We start from the raw sequence: 21,860 nt of genomic DNA on the forward strand, positions 1-21,860 counted from the left end.
CATTCTTGTCTCACTCAATTTCATGTTTGTGTTGCTCAATTTTCAGTTTGCCACGCTCAATTGTCAATTTGCCTCGCTCAATATATAGTTAACCTCGCTCAATTTTCGATCTTCCCTCGCTAAATTTCTAGTTTGCCTCGTTCAAAATCTAGTTTGCGTCGCTAAATTTCCAGGCTTCCCTCGCTCAATTATTTCTTTTGCGTCGCTCAAATTCGAACGTCCCTCGATCGGTTTCAGTTTTCCCTCGTTCAATTTCTAGTTTGCCTCGCCCAATTTCTAGCTTGTCTCGCTGAACTTTTGCTCTTCCCTCGCTGAATTTCTAGTTTGCCTTGTTCAATTTATAGGTTGAGTCGTTGAATTTCCATGCTTCCCTTACTTGATTATTTGTTTTCCCTTACTCAAATTCAAACTTACCTCACTCGATTTCATGTTTCCCTTGCTCAATTTCTAGTTTGCCTCGTTGAAGTGCACGTTTGCCTCGTTGAATCGGATGTTTGCCTTAATCATTTTCATGTTTGCCACGCTTAACTTTAGTTTAGGTTTATTCCATTTTATCCAAAGCTTGCTCAAATTTATCAAGTGCTTGATATTTAGTATTAATGTATATGAGGTAATGCTTAAATTCCTATTACTCTAATTCTATATGGATTAACCATGTGTAGAGAAGTTAGCCTTGTATCCCCTTATGGTACATTTGTGATTGTTTAAATATAGGTATATTTCTAGTAGATATGACATGAACTTTCAAATTACATTTTATTTTGTCTTATAAACCGTACAATGTGGAATATATGTTAAATGTTGAATGAACTTTTAAATATTCCAAATTGCTTAACCATACTTGAGATTGATATGCCACGTTTGTGGGCCGTCATTTGAGCTTAGAGGAATTATAAGAATCCATGTTAAATTCATGTGTTAAGGTATAATATCATGATTTGATGATATCTACAATTTAAAGAGCAATCTTGCCAAAATTTAAGGGATGTATGTGGGTACCATGATGCATAACATCCACGCATGACATATGAGCTTTACCGGGTGCTCAATGTAAGCCGCATTCTGCTTCAGTTACTAGAATAGCTATTTGAACCTATCTAGAATTCCCTCAGAACTAGGGAAAACTGCGAACCTAGAGACGTAAAACTTTAGGACCCTTAGGAAATTTCAGATTTAGTTGTTTGAACGTAGAAATGAAACTTAGGTTCCCTTGAAATCATTAGAATAGTCATTCAAACTTGGTAGGAATCACTTTGGAATTATGACATTTGAGAAGATAGACACTCAATATTTTAAGTTCTCTAGGAGATTGCCTACATAACCATGAAACCTAGGAACAAAACCTAGGTCCCCATTAAAAACTATTAGAATAATCGTTGCAACTTAGAACTAAACTTAGGAATTATGGGAGAACAAATAAACTGCTATGATGTATATTATATTAAACAAGAACGATCCTTGAACTTGACCTCCAATGAACTTTTTAGCAACATAGGATTTGAATTCCTTAGTTGAAATGACATCGTCAAGACACTGAGTAGACAGTAGGTGAAACGAGTTTAGGCATTGTAAGCAGTTCCTCACCCATTACATTGTACATTAGATCAAATTTAAGCACTCCCTAAACTTACAACCCGCACTAGGAGTTAAAAATTAAAATTCCCTAAGAAATCTCATTAGTTAGAGATGATATTTCTCGTAACTTTTAGCAATTAGCACTAACTAGAAGCGAATTTATAAAGGTTTGAGAAAAAAATTTCAGCTCTAGATGGAGCATATTAAGACTAGGATTTTGTAATTTGAATCCCCAAATACATCTCTTTGATCAGAAACAACATCTCTCGTATGTTCCAACAATTAGAAATAATTAATAGTGAAAATTTAGAAATTTAGGTGAAATTTCAACCCTAGACTTTGCTTGTTGAGACTAGCTTTGAAAATTTATGTAAGTTTAACATATTTTAAACCCAAATCCTTACGTAGAAATGTTAGGCTCTTAGGATTTTTATTTTTTATTTTTTGAAAGCGTACTAGGCCATCATAGAATTTTCCCTTGTTAAAATAGAAGACTATATAATATTCCATGATAGATAGTGTCGTTGAATTTAACAAGCACCATATGAAATCATTCGTATATCTGAATTTGTAATCCATATAAGCTCTTGTTGTTTATTTAAAAATTTAACGCATTGCTTACTCTTTATTTCCGTAAGCTCTGTATCATCCTCATCTATTATGGAACGTGAGTACTCGGTCCTCTATTATTTAATCGAGTTTTGTCTTATGGCAAGCTTCCATTGCTTAACGATTCACTAATAAAATGTCATTGTATTGGTTTTCAGATAATGTTTACGAGAATCATCTGTTGTTATGGCGGGGAGATGGAATATGAAAACAATCAATACTCATACACTGGTGGGGATTCAATTTTTTTTTGCTACATGTCGAGACTACGTATGAGGAGCTTATATCTAGAATTTACAGGATTATTAAGAGTCAACCAACAGATTGTGATATTAGGATGAAAGTAATGTATCCTTACACAAACGAATTAATCCCTCCAACTGTAATCGTAGACGACGATGATGTGCGAGAGTTCCTGGCAACACAGTTGGAGCATTCGGATAAATTCATTCTTTTAGTCATCGAGACAACGCAATACATTAATAGGACAACACACGTGGACAGTGTGCCTGAGGAGCATGGCGTGGAATTTGAATATATGTCATCTCCATTACAAGTGGTAGTAAGCAACGATCAACTGCCCGAGCCGCCTCAAACATCAAACTTTGTGAGTAGCCAAGTCAGCTGGGCACGTGACCTTAACCTCATTTATGAATACATGGCACCGCCTTTAGCAACAACAGCAGATCTGCCATCATCATCCACCACCCGAGCTATACGTGTAAGTGACATTCCACTTCTAGACCTTGCCGAAACATCAAACTTTATCACTCGTCAAGTTCCCGTGCCATTCGAGGATGCTGCATTCACTAATGCAACATTGCTGGAATATACAGATTCGTTGGGTGAACCGATTGATATAGCCGTTGGACAAATTTTTAAGGACAAGAGACGGTGCCTGTATGTTCTGAGCCAATTTGCAATTCGTAATAAATTTCAGTATAGGGTACTGTACTCAAATTCTAGGAGATTTACCGTGGTGTGCTTCGAAGATAAATGCGAATGGAGGGTTCACACATCTCGAGTGAATGATACCGGGATATTCAAGATATGAAGTTATACGTCAAAACACATGTGCGGCATGTCATGGATGAAGAGTGATCACCGGCAAGCAAGCAATAAGTTAGCGTGTGATCTGATTGTTAGTCACATTGAGCAACGACTAGGTTTGAGGCCACGTGATATTATCTTCGCTATGCAAGAGAAATATAATATTCTTATCAGTTATAGGAAGGCATGGAAAGCTAAGGAGCTTGCAATTAATCACGTGATGGGGTCTTACAAAGACTCTTACAATCAACTCCCCTTGTATTTGCATGTGTTGAGGATGGTCAACCCGGGGACGGTGACTGCCATGCCTGTTAACAAAGAGACTTTGAGGTTCGAGAGGTGTTTTGTAGCGCTCGGACAATGTGTTCGAAGTTTTCAGAATTCTATGCAGAGGGTATTGGCCATTGACGAGACACACTCAAAGGGTAAATACAAGGGTGTTCTATTCATTGCCACGGCCTTAGATGGGGACAATCATTTATTTCCAGTTGCGTTTGGCATCGGGGAATCGGAGAATAGCAGGAGTTGGAATTGGTTCCTTACCTACCTTAACGATGCGTTAGGGTCTCTGGAGGGTCTTGTGATTACATCCGACCGACATAAAGGTTTAATGAAAGAGGTTCCCCAAGTCTTCCCACATGCAATCTATGGCTACTGCGCGTACCATATCTATAGAAACTTGGTAGACACTTTTAAAGACAAGTCGTTGGAGATGTACTACTGGCGGGCAATGAAGACATGCAGGAGGGTTGAATTCGAAAAATTAATGCATGATATCGAAATGGCCAACCCCCCAATACATGCATGGTTGACGAAAATCGGCTACGAGAGATGGGCATCTTCGCACTTTCCAGGAAAAAGATTCAACTTGGTCAATAGGATATCGATGTATATGTCGATAGCCTAATCGATTGCCTTTTCTTAAGAAAATCGATGTATATGTCGATAGCCTAATCAATAGGATAGTACGATTTAGCCATAGATTAATATAACAATTAATTATATGTCAATCATTGCATATAGAGAATAAATTAGTAATGCTTACCTCGCTATCAACCCACGTATCCTTCATCCATATCGTATTAAACCATTTCTCCGCTGCCATGTCCTTATTTGCTTCATACTAGTCCTCTGCCTCTTTCACTTCCTGTGCGGATAATATCCTGAATGGATCCATCTGTAGAGGAAATGGTATCTGAGAAGTAACAAAAGCTGTTACTTGCTCAGGTTTGGGAACCTCCCCAGGGGTTGTATCGAATGCAGACATGGACAAGTACGGAGAAACTTTGTAATATGACGGATTCAGTAGCCGTTTGGTTCTCCTTTGATAAACGAGATGAGAAGTGGATGCATCCAATACATTACCTTCGGCAATACTATACGATTGCACATCCAAATCCCCATATCCAAGTTCTTTTTTTTCAATATCATTTATTTCCCGTCTCTTCCTCAACTCCTCACCCTCCTCCTCCATCACAAAACGTTCCCTCCGTGTATGACTATCTTCTTTCTCTTTATTAAACTCCTCCCTCTCCTTCGCTAACTTTTCCTTGTCCTCAAAAAACAAATCCTTCTCCCTCTTCAATTGTGCTCTCTCATTCAACTCATCTCTCTCCTTCTTCAATGCTTCTTTCTCTTTCAGTAACGTCCCCCTCTTATCAAACCTTGCTTTTTTCCTTCTCAACTCTTCCTTCTCTTTTCTCAATTTGTCCCTCTCCTTCTTCAATTCCTCTATCTCCTTCTTCAATTCTTCCCTCTCAATCCGAAATTCCTCCATAAAAACAATATTTTTCATAATACCCTCCCTGGGTCCCTCTCCCTCCACGCCATTCTCATCATTTTCATCTCCTTCGTCATCCTCCTCTTGATCAATCTCGTTACCCTCCTCATCATCTTCCTGGGTCTCAGTGAGCTACAAAATGTAAAGATGCATATGTAAGAGGAAGGATACCTTTACAATGGTAGAAAAAAGATACTTCATTTTTCATAACATCTAACCTGGAAACTGTCACGGACCGAGCAAACGGCATCCGTTTCCCATTCTCGTAGGGTTGGTTCTAATTTCATTACTACTAATGTCTGCAAAAGAACAAAAAGTAATGTTAAATAAAAAAGCGTATATGTAGAATTAAGCAAAGTAAATGCCGGAGAAATATATAAACTTACAACTTTACTCTCGAAAATAACATGTATTTTGTTGTACCTCAAACCCTTTCAGCCTCGATATTGAATGAAGCGTAGAATTTGATGGGGAACATACGAAACAACACACTCTTGTAGAGCTAGTAATATCTCTACTGCCCATACCTATTATAATGAAATTGCACCAGGTTAAAAATTCACAATTAACTATAGAGGGTAAACATATAGAAAATAAAAGGTATTCTTACTTGTAGAGGAATGGCGCAACCACATACAGTGTATCAAGGGGAACTTGATGCGGCAACGGTAGATTTAATTCCTTGTGACATTGTATAGTATCCCAAACTACCGCAAGGATAGCTATAGAAATCATCTAGCGAGTCACCAGGTGAATATAATCCATGTTGCACATGGTTTTCGGTTCGGTTCCCCTAAGAAAGCACTCCACAACCAGAAGTAGGGCAACCTTCATGACATCTTCATGCTTATTGGTGTCAACTAATCTGTCAAACACGTCCATTAGGTGTTTCTTTAATACTGGATATTCTTTAAAGTATTTATCTCTTAATGTACACGTAGTGTAACGATTTTTCGGTACAGTAAGATCTCCAGTCTTAAGGCCCGTAATGAGGGCGAAGTCCATCTCGGTAAACTGTAATCATCTCTCCTTGATCTCAAATACTAGATCACCTTTATATCGTAGAAAAAGAAGGTGAAATAGAGCCTCTATAAATCTAAAGGATGTAAGATGCAATAGAAATGAAAATGAGGATTGGCTAAACAAATTTAGCCGACTATCATGCTTCTCCACTCCACCTTTCACCTTCTCAAACCACCATGTCAGTGTACACCTAGATGTTGGGTTGGGGATTACAACAAAATATTCGTCACCTACAAAGATGAATTGAAAAACATATCAAACATAAAATTCACAAGATAAACATAGTGTACAAAATCAGACATAATTGAAGACAATGTAGCATTTTATGAATTTGAACAAGCTTCATATGAAATAGAGATAAAAATTGAGCGAGAAAATACCGAAAATTGTGCGAGACAAACTATCAACATAAGCGAGGCAAACTAGAATTTGAGCGAGGTAAACTGCAAATTGAGCGGGGCAAACTAGATATTCAGCGGGGCAAACTGGAATTTGAGTAGGGCAAGCATGAAATTGAGCGGGGCAAACATGAAATTGAGCGAGGCAAACTAGAAAGTGAGCGGGACAAACTGAAAATTGAGCGGGGCAAACATGAAATTCAATGAGGCAAACTGAAAACTGTACGTGTAAACTTGCCATAATAAAGAACTCGATTAAATAATAGAGGACCGAGTACTCACGTTCCATAATAGATGAGAATGATATTATTGTTTAGGAAATAAAGAGTAAGCAATGATATAACTTATATGGATCAGGGCTTCAAAGATACGAATGACTTCATGTGGTGCTCGCTAAATTCAGCGACGTTGTCTATCATGGAATTGCATGAGGCAAGCATGAAAATTGAGCAAGACAAGCATGAAAGTTTAGCGAGGCAAGCTAGAAATTGAATGAGGCAATCATGAAAATTGAGCGAGGCAAGCTAGAAATTGAGGAAGGGAACCTAGACATTGAGCGGGGCAAACATGAAATTCAGCGGGGAAAACATGAAATTGATCGGGGCAAACTAGATTTTCAGTGGGGGAAACATGAAATTCAGCAGGGCAAATCATGAAATTCAGCAGGAAAAACTGAAATTTGAGCGGGGCAAAAATGAAATTCAACAGGGCAAACTAGAAAATCAACGGGGCAAACATGAAATTAAGCGGGGCAAACTAGAAAATCAGTGGGGCAAATATGAAATTCAGCGGGGCAAACTAGAAAATTAGTGGGGAAACATGAAATTCAGTGGGGCAAACTAGAAAATCAGCGGGGCAAACTTAACAAATAATTTCATGGCTTGAGCCCAAAAATCTAATGTATCCAATGTTCAAATGGACCACACCACATGAAAATTTTGAATTGAACTTCTACTGTTGATCATTTCTTAGGGGCCACAGAAGTTTTGGATCAAGCTTATAATTGTGTTTTCTATTAATCCATGTTTGTATGATCTTATGAACAGGTTTGATAACAAACAAACATCACTGTTGGGCCTACTATGGTTTCAACGGTGGAAATCATTATCCCCATTGTTTCCCGTGGTATGATCCACTTGATCTTTTGATATGCTTCAATTTGGGGCTCAACCCCTTAAATTAGATGGAAAAATGGATGGACGGCATGGATATACTACATGTATTCAATGTGGGCCCAACTAAGTTTAAAATATACCTGTGGTGCGTGCTTTCTTTACTGGACCGACCGTTTTCAGAAGAAAAAATGCTGATAAGAAAGGGGGCCTCAGAAAATGGGTTTTGTGTCTTCCTTACTGGAAACAGAGTGAGGAAAAGGGATGAAAGAAACGACAGTGAAAACAGCAGTGGAAAGGGCAGTGAAAGCAGCATAGTGAAAAAGTTGGTATGTTAAGTTTGGTTTGCTTCGTAGAAATCACTGGATAAAGAGTCTGGATCCTCTGTTACCAGGTAAACAGAGAATTCCTGTTACCCTGATCCTCATTGGTCCACGTCACCACTCACTTAAAAAATAAAAAATATAAAAGAAAGCTCCGAACGCCAAACCGTTATTAAAAAAAAAAACAGAAAAAGAAAACGGGAAGGGAGGGCTCCTTCCAAGGACCCACTTCCAGTCGTCACTGCGAGTTAACCAGCATTTTCCAAACAAGCCATTAGAAGCATCCAAACGGCCCCTCAAGGAAGAGGAATCCCCCATTAGAACAATACCCATCATATCAACGGTCTCGATTACCACGGGTCCAGATTGTCAAGAAGTAACGGTCGCGGACACTACATGTATCCTCGGTTTGAGGTTGATATAGTTTCAAGAGGAGCGACGCCAAGTGAGACAAAGGGCACGGCAAAGGGATTGAGCTTGTAAAAGCAAGAAAGAAGCATCCGAAGGTATGCTTGCATGTAATGTATTCATGCTTCTATACCATGCATGCATGCATGTATATGCCTGTATTTTATTCTTTCATCTATGCACTACATGTATTCATCATGCTGTTTGAAGTTGAGGCAGACTCTTGACTGTCTCGCAGTGAACCAGACATGGTTCGTTGCCGCTCCACCGTACACGTGGTTGTACGTTTGGTGATACTGGACCATCCATGAAGTGGTCCCTCTGAGGGGATGACTCAATGGTAGAGAAAGCCTCGAAAGTCAATGCTCTTGATTCAAAAAAGGGAATATTCTGTTCATCAGATGCTGGTAATTTTCAAGATTCACCGATCATCCGTAGCTGGGCCCGCCAATAGGAGGGTCCAGATTCACCTATCGTAGGGATTCCATAGAGTAGTAATGGGCCAGTTGCAACTGGTTAGCTAAAAGATGAAGTGAGCCCGCATTTAATCGTGCATCTGCATTCCCAAATTGTGATGGATTTTTCGAATACATTGATTTTCTGTTTTTTTTTTTTTTACGCAACAACCAAGCTCTGTAGGGGGCCACCATGTTTTTTTATGTAAATCCACGCCGTAAATCAAGTGAGAAATCTTATTTTAATTAAAATACACAAGATCCTCCTGATTAAAAACTTTGACGGGCCATTCCAATGGGAACAATGTGAAATTACTCCCAAAAATCTAGGTTAAGATGGTGTGGGGCACTTGATTTTTTTTTTTATCATGGTGTTTTTGTATTTAACTTCATCTTAGTGAATTACACCTGATTAATGGATTTGATGAAAGATTCACACCAGTGCAGCCCCACAAACAAACCCATACTTAGTATACCATCCCCAATTGTCTCTTGTTGTGTGGCCCATATGAATTACGTATCCAGATGATATTTTCTCCAACGCCCTAGAATATGTCATAGAACCTAGTGGACGGAGTGGATGTTGCATATATAATACGGTGGCCCCACATAGCAAGGGAATCTTGCGCACTTATGTCAAACAGGTGCTGCGAACGGAAGTATATTGGGGTGACCCAACACCATGTGTTCTTGGGTGCTGTGTGGCCCACTATGATGTTTTGTTTTATCCACAGCCAGATGAAATAGATCAAAAGCTTAGGTAGCCCATAGGAAACAATGATGATTGAGGGCCCTGATTAAAAACTTCATAAGGTCATTTTCCCTTCTCCAAGTCATGTGACCTTATCAACAGGTTGGATAGTAAATAAACAGTCGGTGTGGTCCACTCGAGCTTGGGCTTATTTATTTATTTTTTGGGTTAATGCCCTATAAAGCTAGTAAAATGAAGGGAGGGCTAGAATATAAAACACATATATTAGAGTGAGTCCCACATTCCCCAATACACTAGTTGGGTGGTGCTGAAGTCACTATCCAATCTGTCCTGAGTTCGGATCCTCTGTTATTTGGTAAATAGGGATTCCCTGATTGCCTAATCCTCATTGGTCCATGTCACCACTCACTTTGAAAAAAAAAAACTAAAAGAAAACTTCAGACTCCAAACTAGCTTTGGCCGTGTGACCAGCACCACCATGCAGCCAGCTCACTTTTCGAATGCCATTTCCTCCAGCAGTAGCAATTGCTGACGTCATTCAACAATTCAAATCTTCTCCCACTTGATCTCATCCACAAATACCTACTTTGATGAGAAAACCAAAAAATAAAAATAAAAAATCACCATCTATGCTGATAGTCTGTCTGATTTCATCCTCAAGTTCTGCACAACACAAGCTCAACAACGCAGACCACTCCTTTCATATTTGTAATTCTTTGTAGTTGCATAGCAGCGACGTTGTAAATTTAGTGAGAAGGAAACAAAGACATGCAAATACTTCCAATATTGTTAGAAATTGAAGTAAACCCACTTAGAAAGTGGTTATATCAATTCATTGTAATCTTCTCTTCATTAGCCACATTTTGTAAGTTGTAACCTTCAAGAAGTTAGAAACTATGGAACATCCCAATAGCTGGGTTCTGGTGTACTTGTATAAGTTTTAACACTTATTGGATAATTTCTATTACTTACGGGCATGTTTGTCTACAAACCATTTAAATGCTTAAATGCTTTACATAGTAAATTATATACATAGGAATCTATTTACATATGTAAGCAATTTACCACATTTGTAATTTTGATCCAATTTACATATTCAAGTCACTTTTCCAAGTTGGTTCCCCCCCAGAAACAAATGTGAATAGCCAACCATGACTTGTTAATATGGCCCAATGTGTGAGAATTGGTTGCATGATGGGCCGACCATCCGACAACATCAATGCACATGGGGCATAACAATTGTCTTAATCAGAGTATTCTCGATATTATCCATATCTCTAGCTCAGTGATACGGATAACACTGATAGTATCAAAAATTCTATATATCAGCGATATATCACCACATATCACCAATGTATCGCCAATATTTTCAACGGTGTAAATTCCAAGTCTCTTGTATTGCCAATATTTTCGACTATGTAAATTCCAGGTGTTGCTTGTATCACTAGTGTATCGGTAATATTTCAATAATATTGCAAATATGTCGATGTCACCAAAAATCTGTTTATATATGGATCGGAGTAATTTTTTTTCTTATGTTATCATCTAGTTTTCTCTCATCATTTATTTATCTTATAAACAGGATTATTATATTCTCACACTATGACATCATATTGAAGTAGCTTTTGGTATACCATGGTGAGTTATTTTACCTGCTCTTTCAGATAATATTAATCAAATTTAGAATGATTTAATATGCAATATTAAAAAGGTATGTGATGAACTTATTATGATTGTTTCTCATTGAATGTAGGAGAACATTCACTCATAAAAAGTTAATTATACTACTAAATGTGAGCCGTCAAAGTTTTATAATTTTATCAAGAAAGTAAATTTGAAAGATGAACATATTAAAGTGATAGAAGATACTCCATTTAAAGGATTTATGCATTTTCCCAAGTTTCTAGTTCAACGCACATTTCTAAATACTATTCTTACTAGATAGGATGACGAACATAATTGTTTCCTCATCGGACGAAAGATGATCTTTTTTAAACCCCAAGACATTACCATTATATTGGGATTGAGTATGAATGGAGAATATATAGATTTGAGAAGGGAATTGAGTGCAAGTGAAAAAGAACTAAAGAAAAAATATTTTGCAAATGTTCTTCTCAAGAGAGAGTTAATAGAGGAGAATATTAAGAATTTGTTGGAAGAAAGTTCGGAAGAATCTATATCTAATTTTGTGAAATTATTCATCCTGTATTTATTCAATACAATTCTTTTTCCAATCGCCAGCGAGACAACCCCTATATTTTTGTTACACTATGTGAATGAGTTGGAAAATTTACATAGTTATGCATGAGCCACTGCCATTTGGACATTTTTGGTTAGGAGTATTTCTGAAAGTGTGAGGAAGAAGAAAAAGTACATGAATGGATGTGTCATAGTTTTGGAAGTAAGTATTACTTATATAAATGAGGTTGTTTTCAATCAATATATATATATATATATATGTATATATTTGCTTTGCATGTCTTTCTCATCAATGATATTATTTTCAATAGCCATGGTTACACGAGCATATTATTCTTCCGTCATAGTTATCAACGAAGATGGTGTATCCACGTATTTTAAGATGAGTCGATAGCAATTATCAACAGACGGGCACACATAAAAAATTTTTAGACAATCTTATCTGTACACAGGTATATACATTTGTTAAAGAATTATTTATTTAAACATTCATCACCATTATGTCCAAGTGTACATTTATATTGATATATTTATCTCCATTAGATTATTGAAGATATAACCCCTACAAATGAGGAGAGTCACCTTTTACCTCTCACTGTAAGCATTTTATATTTGTGTTTTTGCCCATTATGTAATTACCCCATGGTTGCACACTTGAGATATATAAGTCTTTATTGTGATTGATATACAGGCGACATCAAATTCAATCAAAGAGATACGTCGGTGGTTAGAACCATGCCTTGTGAAGATTGAAGAGAAAATAGTAAATATTCCTCATATAATGATTATTTTGTTTATAACATAAATTCTTGGTAATATAAATGATCTCACACTTGATCATATAAGTAATGGTTGTGATATTCATATATGACGCCTCAAGCTCGAATAGAGAAATACGTCAATGGTTGGAACCCATACTTCTGAAGATTGATGAGAAAATTGTAAGTAAAATTTTATATATTTTCTATACATATTTTTACATTATATAACTAATTTCATATTACTTTATGTAAGGTGACTTCAAATACAAATAAAAAAATTCGTCAGTGGTTGGAACCCATACTTGTGAGGATGGAAGAGAAAATCGTAAGTACTTTTTACGTAATGGTTATTTCATTTATATACATGCACATATTTCTAATTAAAAAATTATTTTGAAATACTTTGTTTTTATTGCAGTTTATTTCAACTTATATTGAATTTTATGCTATTGAAATAGGACCAGTCTATGACTCAAAATAGGAATCACGAAGAAAGCTTACATTATAAAGAAATATTGAAGGAACATAAACAATTATTGGAGGTGTTAAAGGGAATGCAAGATAAGCAAGATATGCAGGCAGCACTCATCATAGAGATATTTGATAAATTGACAAAGTCAGAGAAGAAATATTATTATGTTAGTCCAATGTGTGAGACAATGGAGGATAATTGGATGGCAGCATGTAGTCCACAACTTTCCCCTCGTATAAATGTAATATCAGATACACTATTAGCTACAAATGAGCCACATATTTTCTCTCCTATGAATGCGATGGCCACCAATCATGATTTTGTACTTGAAAGTCTGAATTCCATAGTGAAGCGTGTGAAAGAGGCTGGTGGGATTAGAAATGCTTCAAAGGTCTTACAATCACCGTACATGATAACATATCATAAACGTAATACTGAAAGCAAAGTAAAATCACTTGATAATGATTCAACAATGGAAGAGAGGGCGGCTAGGCTTATGTTGTCTCAAGAAGAGGATGTTGCAATTAAAAGTTTCGTTCACATGACTGATTGCAAGTATGACACATAAATTAACTAGTTTGTCATTATTCACTTACTTTCATTGTGGTAGTTCTTCACATTAATACCTTATATATGTCTTTAGGGAGGATTCTTGTGGACCATTTTATGTCCTTCAAAGTTCGTTAAACTTATCGATTGATCCTAGAGGATGGCTTGATGATGAGGTATATCCACATATACTGTTTTCTTTCTCGTACTATCTCATGTAGCAGCATATATTAATCTACTATTAATGGATACAAAGAGTATAATCATTTGACATATTATATATATATATATATATATATATATATAAATTGTGTTTCAGGTTATAGACAAGTATAGTGAATTGCTAAAGAGTCGACAAAATAGAGATAGACCGGATTTATTAAAATGTCATTTTTTTAATACCTGGTTTCATGTAAGTTTTTTATATAAATGCGCAATGTTTATACAAATATTGATGTATTTAGTAAGCATTTTAATTTGTTCATGATTGAACTATTTCAGGAATTTATATGTTCAAGGAGAAATGATAAGGCAAAAAGAAAGAAAAGTGAAGACACGGATAAAAGTTTTAGTCGTCAACTTCAACGTGTCTTTGAGACGATACCTTATGATTTGGGGAGTAGAGATAAAATTTTTATTCCTATGAATGAAGTATCACACTGGTACTTGCTCACTATTAATCTGAAGAAAAAAATATTTTTAGTTTACAACTCTATCAAAGGTCATCATACATCTAGCTACATCAACACAATGGTATGTAGTTATTTATATGATTCGATTTAAATTATTTTTTTGAAGTAAATTGTTTAAACTTGAATAATTTGATTATAAGAATATTTACTTTTTTTCGTTATTGCAGGTTACAAGTATAAAGAAATATTTTTCAATACATGGTATACCCGATTGCGGTACTTTTCAGCTCATTATGGATAATGAATGCCCTCAACAAAAAAATTCGTATGTTTATCTTTTAATTACTTCTTTGTACGGATGTGTGTTGATTTTATTTTAATAGGTACTCACTTTTATCATTTTAATGTAAATAGGTATGATTGCGGTCTTTTCGTGATAAAATTTATGGATTGCTTGTCCCAAGGAGATAGATTTTATTTCAATTCGGTATTTTCACTTCTTCTTTAGGATTTTTCATTTATGTATCATTTATGAGATATATTTACAGTCCAATGTCATGGTCAGGGAGATATGCAATTTGAACGAAAAAAGATAGCTGCACAACTTTTGCTTGGTAAGATAAGTCCATAGAAATAAGGTATTAGTTTTGATTTTAATTTCCTACTAAGTTCAGAATCATGAACAATGCTTACTTCTTACATTTCTTTTATTTCTAGTAGACATTATGAACTGATTGGGTTTATTGTGCCATTTCCATATATGAAACATTCCTATACTTTTTCGATGTGAAGCAAGACTTCGAAAGTATGAGTATGACATTCGTATACTTTTGTGGCCTGCTCAATGTGATATTGCAGGTGCACATGAATCGGAGATGGCTAGTGTGGCTAAGGATGATACTGATTACCAGAATATGATTTTCTTCTCTTTTCGAGTGGGGTCTTTGTGTGGATTCGTCTAGGGAAGATATTACAAGCTAAAGAGATCGTGATTGTTTATCTCTCGTGATTATGTTCCATAGCCCTTGTTGTTTCTTTTTACCCTTGTGCTCTAAAACTGGTTTTTGGAAGAAGTTCGTATGAAGAAGAGGTCGAGGGACCTCAATGCCTATTCTGTATTTGCAGGCCTCAGATTTTTTTTGGGTTGCTCAGTTTGACATTGTATAGTTTTTTGTTGGTTGTTTGTTGTGACTCACGGCCTCAAACTTTTTGTTAGGTAGCTCTTTTATTGGGAAGTATATCTACTTGATACGATGTGTCATTTCTTATATGCCCGTGTCTAGGCTATATGATAGGTGAGGAACTTTTTGTTTGTAGTACCCACCTGAATGTTTATACAGTTTTTTCTTTACATGTTTGGATTTTTATAGATGGTGTACTCCTACTTTACAAAAAAAAAGGTACGATTTAATATGTTTGTATAGTGGAATGTTGGCGACTATTTTGATACACATATGGCTGATCAATGCATCTATTGACATGTGAAAAAGGCCATGGCATTGTACAAGGGTGTGGCTATTTAAAGAATGTTGGGTCCTTACTCTTGCTCCGGTGGTAGACTCTTAGGAGTTTCAACACCTGGTCAAGGGTTTGAGTACCCATAGGTGGTGAAATTACACTATGGCATGAGTGTGTGGGTATGTGTGCGTGTGTAAAAATAATGCAATGCTACGACGCTTTGTAAAGTTCCATTAACCGTTTATGGCCTATCCCAATGCCAACTTTTACTTAATCCTATTTTAGAGTCAATTCCTCTATCATAATTTTGCTTCTCTTATCCTTTTACATTTTGAAAACATGAAATTATTGTAGGGCCTTTAACTAAGCCTTAGCCCTCCAAAGATATATTTGATTTATATATGACCTAAATTCTTTTCAAATATTTGAAAGAGATAGGCAAATAATTCATTTAGGACCTTGTCTTTGAAATGCATTGGAATTTAAATCACAAATCAAAGTGATTGTGAGTCCAAGTAGTATTTGAGTTGGCTTCCTAGTGACGATGATTTGAAGGCCCTAATGAATAAATCCAATGAGAAGTCTGGTGGAGGATCTAGAAAAGGAAAGAATAAAGGCCGCAACATGAAAATGTTACATCATATGCATAAATCTTCCAGGTATGTACATCATGCACGAAAATAATTAATTTATGTATGTTTTTATACTTTCACTACAACAAAACAAGGTTTAACCGACGCTTTGGTGGGATCATTTGCCAGCGCCAGGTAAAACCGGGCGAAGCAACCAGAATACGTGGCACAATCACTCTTGGTCTCCCTCTCTCAGGTCCCGCTCTCTCTCTCTCTCTATGTCAATCTCGCTCTCAATCTCTCTCTTGAGATTGAGTATATTCAATGTTGAAACCCTAATTAGGGATTTACATGTATGATTTACCAGGGCATGTTTGAGTTGAGTATAGGGTTTGTGCACGTGTTTTGCTGTGAAATGTAGGGTTTATATAGGTAGAGAAAAGGAGCAAAGAATTAGGCAGCCCCTGTTGCCGGAGAAAGAGATGGCATAGGAGATCTCTCTTCTCATCAGATCTGCTGAGATGGGAATGAGATCTCTCTTCTCTTCTTTGAAGCTCATCTAGTAAGCTCAAGTACATCTCTCTCTCTCTCTCTCTCTCTCATTGATTTCTTCTCTCAAACCTTCAAAAGACAGTTGTTATTAATTAGATCCTGACGTACTTCGGGATGAAAATGGGCTAGGCCCCACCCCAGATTAATCTAGTATAAAATGGTGGAAACATGGTATATGTTGGATATCAAATTATATAGAAATAATGTATCCAAACGTAGGAACTACACCTTTAATTTATTTGGTGACATATCTAAACATAATGTTGATCTTCAACTTAATCTGCTGCTTTTATTGGCTTCATTATTCATAGTTCTATATGATGGTCTGTCACTGAAGATTTTCTTGATGTGTTTCCTTAGTTTTATAGGAAATTAAACTGCCAATTAGTTGCAGAAAATGTAACGTGAGATATTATTCTTTTCTTGAATAAAAGAAAAGGAAAAAGGAAATGAAAGAAAGAAAAGAAAGCGTGAAAAATAATTGTTACTGTGATTTACTTACTATAAGAAGAATTCAAGAAAAAAAAATATTAGATTGACAGTTTACATGCGACTGTTTACCCTCAGCTATTTCTGGTCAGATTTACTGCAGAAAGAAAAATAACATTTTTAAGACTACTGTAAATAATATATAGGTTTTCATCCCTGAATTGAGATAAGTCGCATTGCTGTTTGTAGAACTACTCTTTCTGATATGATATCTATGCATGAGTTTCATGCATCAACATGAATTTCGAGCAAGTAATTTCGATTTTTAAGGTTGAAAATGGAAGAAATATGCAAACTGAATTTCTTTACTTTTCACCCTTCAAAATTGTAATTTAACGTGAAAAAAATATGTTGATGATTGTAGGCTGACCTGTAGATTATCCAATCTTTGTATCCACATGCAAGGGATCACCATTGCATAACTTTGTAATAATGTATTTCTCTAAAAAATGTCTCTTTGTTTAAATTTGCTTATTTATTTATTTTTCTTTTCTAAATAGAGAAAGATTCTGGCAAATCTGTAGATCGGCCTACGCTCATCATGATATACTCTCCCTAATTCCAGAGACATCAGAAATAGGACCCTTATCCTTAAGGACAACCCCATCCATGAGCAGGGTATCCATCATGATCAGAGTGTGGGTGCCCTAATGCAGTTTGTAGTTTGTAGATTTGGTGGCCCTTTTGTACAGTATTTTTTTATTTTTTTTTGGGCCTGGCCTGGTGTATTCTTTTCCCATTGTTTTTGCCTAATAAAATTTTCATCTTTCAGAAAAAAAAAAAATTGGTTAAAATAAGCATGACTACATTTTTATAAGGGCTAAGAAGAACATAAAATGTACCTTGGTTTCAGATCCACATCCAAGTGATCACCATTGCATAGCTCTATAATAATGTATTTCTCTAAAAAAATGTCTTTTTATTTAATTTTTTAATTTTCTTTTCCATAGTGAAAGATTCTGGCAAATCTGTAGATTAGCCTATGCTCATCAAGATATTCTCTCCCTAATTCCCCTCTCAGATTGCAATTTCTTGATGAAAATCATGACATAGAGGAGAAATTTAGGTATAGAGCACTTTCGACTTTGGGTTGACATGACACATGTGCACTATTTACTTTATCATCATTATCTTGTCCTAGCTATTTGAAGCCATATAAACAATTTACTTCTTTTGAGGAACGAATGAAAATTCCCCAACTCAAGCTACATGACTTCATCATCTTCATCATCATCTAAGCCTCATCTCAAGTAATTGGGTTCGGGTACACAAATCCTGCTCGTCATTCCACTTTATGATGTATTCAAAAAATGTCTAAAACACCCATGTACAATGAATGATAGAATAGTAAATAAACATTTAGTTGTCAAATGATGTTGTTTTTGTTTAAGCATGATATCATTGTGTTTTGCCTCCTTTCTTTTTGATTTCATTCTAAGGAAATTATACATTTTCACATAATTTCATTATATAATATCTGACTTTAGTTTTTTGTCTATCCACTGTTTCATATTGCACAGATTTGGGACAAGTGAGAGACAGTGGGTTGAAGCCCAAGTTGAAAATGCTAAGCAGCAGGCTATTCTTGCGGCACTTAAATCTCAAGTATCATCTGATGAAGCTCACATTCATCATGATCTTCATTCTCTTCGGTAACTTTCTTCCTTTTGCTAGTTGTTCTATTCAGCCATCCACCTTGGTACTGAATTCTTTTAGCTACAGTACTGCCAATTTTTATTTTTTATTTTTGGTTTTAGGTGCTTCTTTTCACTGGATGATATTCCTAGCAAGCACTCTGTGGACATAATATGTCCGAGTATTCTAGCTGATGATCATCACAGATTTATCATTCTCCAAATACATGTACAAACCAGTGTTTGAAATAGCACACCCATAGCGTGTACATAGTATACTGTAGCTATACCGCCTTCACATGCATACAGATGCATCTCACATCCAAGTCAGGATCTGGCTGATTGGTATTCACTTTATGCTTTCTTTACAAAGGTACATCGATACAGGAGATTTTTTCCGAGTAGCTTGAGGAAAGGAGACTTATATCTAGAGGCAACTGCAAATTTCTGGTGCTTATCATCCAATGTTCATCATCAGCTTTCTCACTTTCAATTTTTCGTCTCCATTGATAAATCTGTGAACTCTTGTTCCTCCTCTTAGATGGGCAGAAGTCTTAAACTTCTTTTTTATTATATATTCATAGGCAATAAACTTTTGGAATTGATAGTTTCTGATACCTGGGGATGTACTTGGTTTTGCTATTAGATACATTTCATTGGTATTAGTAGATTTACATGGTATTTTTGCATGGTATGCACTTGTGTTTTTTCAAAGACTAAAATTAATATTGAGAATATCTTCGAGTGTGTATAATCAAAAGTATTCAAGCCACTGGTGGTGGTGAATACAAGAAATTCAAACCCTTTCTTGAAATATGTGGTAATACTCACGGTTTCTCTTGTACAGTCTCCATGAATCTTTATGGTGTCTGATGGCCACATCCCACCAATTATGCCATTCAATGTTGTAATTTTTCTCATTAACCATCTACTTTTTCCAAACACACAAACTCTTTTTATTTCTCTTTTTTTATTATCAATTTCTTGGGGTTTTGGATATGAATGTTTTAATTAGGCTAGCTATGTATTGACTGATCATCCTCGCATGTGATATTAATGTACATCTAGACCATCCAAATTGTGGATGAAGCATATCTCTAAAATCACAATAATCACCAATTAATGGCCATCAAATGGATGGCTATAAGTAGGGAGTGGTCCAAATTTGAAGGGAAAAGTCAAATGGTTAATATTATCTTACAAATGCAAAATTTTCATTTATGCTTCATTCCAGTAATGGTAGTTTATTTTTTATTTCCATATGCATTGAAAATCCCGATGCGAGAGTACTGGATAAATCAAAATCAAGTCCAGCAAGGACTTTAATAGATGAAGGAAGCTTATCCTAATTGACGCTAAAGGAGAAGCAAAAGTATAGAGACAGAGTGAGGTAGTTAATTTTCTTCAAGTTGTGGTTGTCTTTCCCTTTCTTGCATATCGTGTACCTTTTTAAGTGTTTTTTAAGCGTCTAGCTGTCATCAGTGGGTTATAGAGCTTTGTGACTTTGCATCTACTGATATAGGTATTCAGTCAGAGCTCAGCAAGGGGCTTATCATTCCCTAATCGTTTTAAAGGTTTTGATCTATGCTTATACTTGAATTGCCGTGGTTGAATATAATGCAGATACTTCTTTCATGTGAATTGGAGTCTAGAGGAATTATCTGTTCCTCAACCAAATATGTGATGGCTTGATCTAGTTTTGTTTTTCACATGGGCATTTTTCATGAAATTTTTGTGAGGCTTTATTCATGTTAACTAAGTGCAAGAGGTTAATATTCAGATATAATGATCTTTTGGGAATCTAAAATCATTAGCTGCTATCAGATTTATTCGAAGTTGTTGATCAAAGAGCAAAGCTAGTTGCGAGTGAGTTGTCAGATGAGCAGTCCATATAGCCACCAGGTATGCATCCCAATGCATGTAATGGTTTTCTATTTAACAATGTGTTTTGTTTGTACCTAGAGGGGGAACACCATTGTTTTGAGCATTTACACGTGCTTTTCATGGATTTTAATTTTTATTTTATTTTATTTAATTAAATTTTTTTTTCTGGTTGTCTGCTACTTAACTTTTCTCTGTTTTCTTCTGGCAACAAATAAGCTTCCAATGGTAAAGAAACTCAAGCCAAGAGGGAGAAATCAAGGGAGAAGGTATTTAAATGCCTATCTTTCATTTTATTTATTTGCTTATGGGCAGAATACTTCAAATGTGTTTGTTGCCCAACAGCAACAATTATGTTATTTGTATAAAAAATTCTCAAACTTGATTGTTTTTATAGGGTCAGTTGACACTCTCCACTGCTGAACCTCCTAATCCTACAAGTGATCCTGAACATGAGCAGAGAGTAGACTAGCATACAAGCATCTGCATCAAGTGTGACATCTGATAAAGATGAAGATGCCCCATCTGAAAATGCTACTGCCTTGTCCTCTAATTTTATAGACCAGAAAAGTATAGATGTTTTTGGCGAGTTGTGGAAATTGAAACCATTGCAAAGAGAAGGAAGTGCCATTATCAGTCGTCAGATTTGATGCCACTCGTGCAGGATTTTAATCAATTGTGCCTAAATTTAGGCCTACAAGCACTTCAGCCTTTTGACACCACTCATGCTAGGAATAGACCAAATAAAGGATTTGTTATTTATTTATTTATATTCAGGACCATTTTCAATTTATTTTAATAAATATTATATATATTTTTTAATTGTGTAGTAATATAAATTTTGTTTAATATTAGTTTTAATTGTATTGCATCATTTTTATGTTTCAAATATTAAAAAAATATAGGTTTCAATTGAATTATATATAATAATAAAAAATTACTAGCCTGCACTGGGCCCTTTCAAATCTATACAAAGACTTTTACTGGTGCTTGTATAGACTTTTGGTGGTGCTTTTTCGTGAGTAAAAGTGTTTGGCAACCATGCTTTTGCCGGCACTTGGATAGACTTTTGTTGGCGCTTTTTTCACTTTTGTCAGCGCTTCTGTTAGAAATACAAGCAGCAAGCAAAAGCGTCGGGCCATGATTAGGCCAGAATTACAGGAATTGCTAGGCTTGACTTCTGCAATTTAATGAATATACAAAAGGCTATATGCAT

At 35.8% G+C, this 21,860-nt stretch overlaps 2 protein-coding genes and 3 long non-coding RNA genes across 8 annotated transcripts in view; 3 read left to right on the top strand and 2 right to left on the bottom strand.

The window, feature by feature from the left end:
• Positions 1-5,496, bottom strand: part of LOC131230372 (cullin-1-like) — a 39,127-nt gene extending 33,631 nt beyond the window's left edge. The window contains exons 1-3 of one of the 2 annotated variants that reach the window (XM_058226262.1): positions 5,401-5,418; positions 5,233-5,313; positions 4,280-5,146 (exon numbers count right to left, since the gene is read on the bottom strand). In XM_058226262.1, coding sequence (XP_058082245.1) covers positions 4,280-4,339 — 60 coding nt within the window. In that variant the 5' untranslated portion in view covers positions 4,340-5,146; positions 5,233-5,313; positions 5,401-5,418. Of the gene's footprint in view, positions 1-4,279; positions 5,147-5,232; positions 5,314-5,400 lie in introns of both variants that reach the window. The other variant, XM_058226264.1, reaches the window with a different exon arrangement.
• LOC131230431 (vicilin-like seed storage protein At2g18540) lies at positions 4,358-5,264 on the bottom strand. Its single transcript, XM_058226357.1, has 3 exons — positions 5,211-5,264; positions 5,035-5,146; positions 4,358-4,929 (listed from the first exon to the last, which is right to left on the bottom strand). The coding sequence occupies exons 1-3, from the start codon at positions 5,262-5,264 to the stop codon at positions 4,358-4,360; spliced, it is 738 nt and encodes a 245-aa protein (XP_058082340.1).
• Positions 5,497-14,262: 8,766 nt separating the features above from the next.
• LOC131230379 (uncharacterized) lies at positions 14,263-15,326 on the top strand. Its single transcript, XR_009164003.1, has 3 exons — positions 14,263-14,383; positions 14,473-14,545; positions 14,624-15,326. It is a non-coding gene; the product is annotated as an uncharacterized LOC131230379 (long non-coding RNA).
• Positions 15,327-15,717: 391 nt separating this feature from the next.
• Positions 15,718-19,772, top strand: LOC131230376 (uncharacterized). Of its 2 annotated transcripts, XR_009164000.1 has the most exons (5): positions 15,718-16,344; positions 16,510-16,660; positions 18,650-18,781; positions 18,887-18,992; positions 19,137-19,772. It is a non-coding gene; the product is annotated as an uncharacterized LOC131230376 (long non-coding RNA). The 2 variants fall into 2 exon arrangements; XR_009164001.1 differs by lacking the exon at positions 18,887-18,992.
• Positions 19,773-20,343: 571 nt separating this feature from the next.
• Positions 20,344-21,462, top strand: LOC131230375 (uncharacterized). Of its 2 annotated transcripts, XR_009163998.1 has the most exons (3): positions 20,344-20,665; positions 20,864-20,913; positions 21,042-21,462. It is a non-coding gene; the product is annotated as an uncharacterized LOC131230375 (long non-coding RNA). The 2 variants fall into 2 exon arrangements; XR_009163999.1 differs by having other exon boundaries at positions 20,344-20,913.
• Positions 21,463-21,860: the final 398 nt, after the last annotated feature.

This window comes from Magnolia sinica, chromosome 17 (genome assembly GCF_029962835.1).
Source record: "Magnolia sinica isolate HGM2019 chromosome 17, MsV1, whole genome shotgun sequence".
NCBI classification, from domain to species: Eukaryota; Viridiplantae; Streptophyta; class Magnoliopsida; order Magnoliales; family Magnoliaceae; genus Magnolia; species Magnolia sinica.

Excerpts from the sequence above, each read along its gene's own strand:
- LOC131230431 (XM_058226357.1), bottom strand. The coding sequence starts at position 5,264 with ATGCCGTTTGCTCGGTCCGTGACAGTTTCCAGGTTAGATGTTATGAAA. Across the intron at positions 5,147-5,210 it reads TAGATGTTATGAAAAATGAA|CTCACTGAGACCCAGGAAGA; the intron begins GTATCTTTTTTC and ends TACATTTTGTAG. Across the intron at positions 4,930-5,034 it reads GGGAGAGGGACCCAGGGAGG|AGAAGGAAGAGTTGAGAAGG; the intron begins GTATTATGAAAA and ends AATTGAGAAAAG.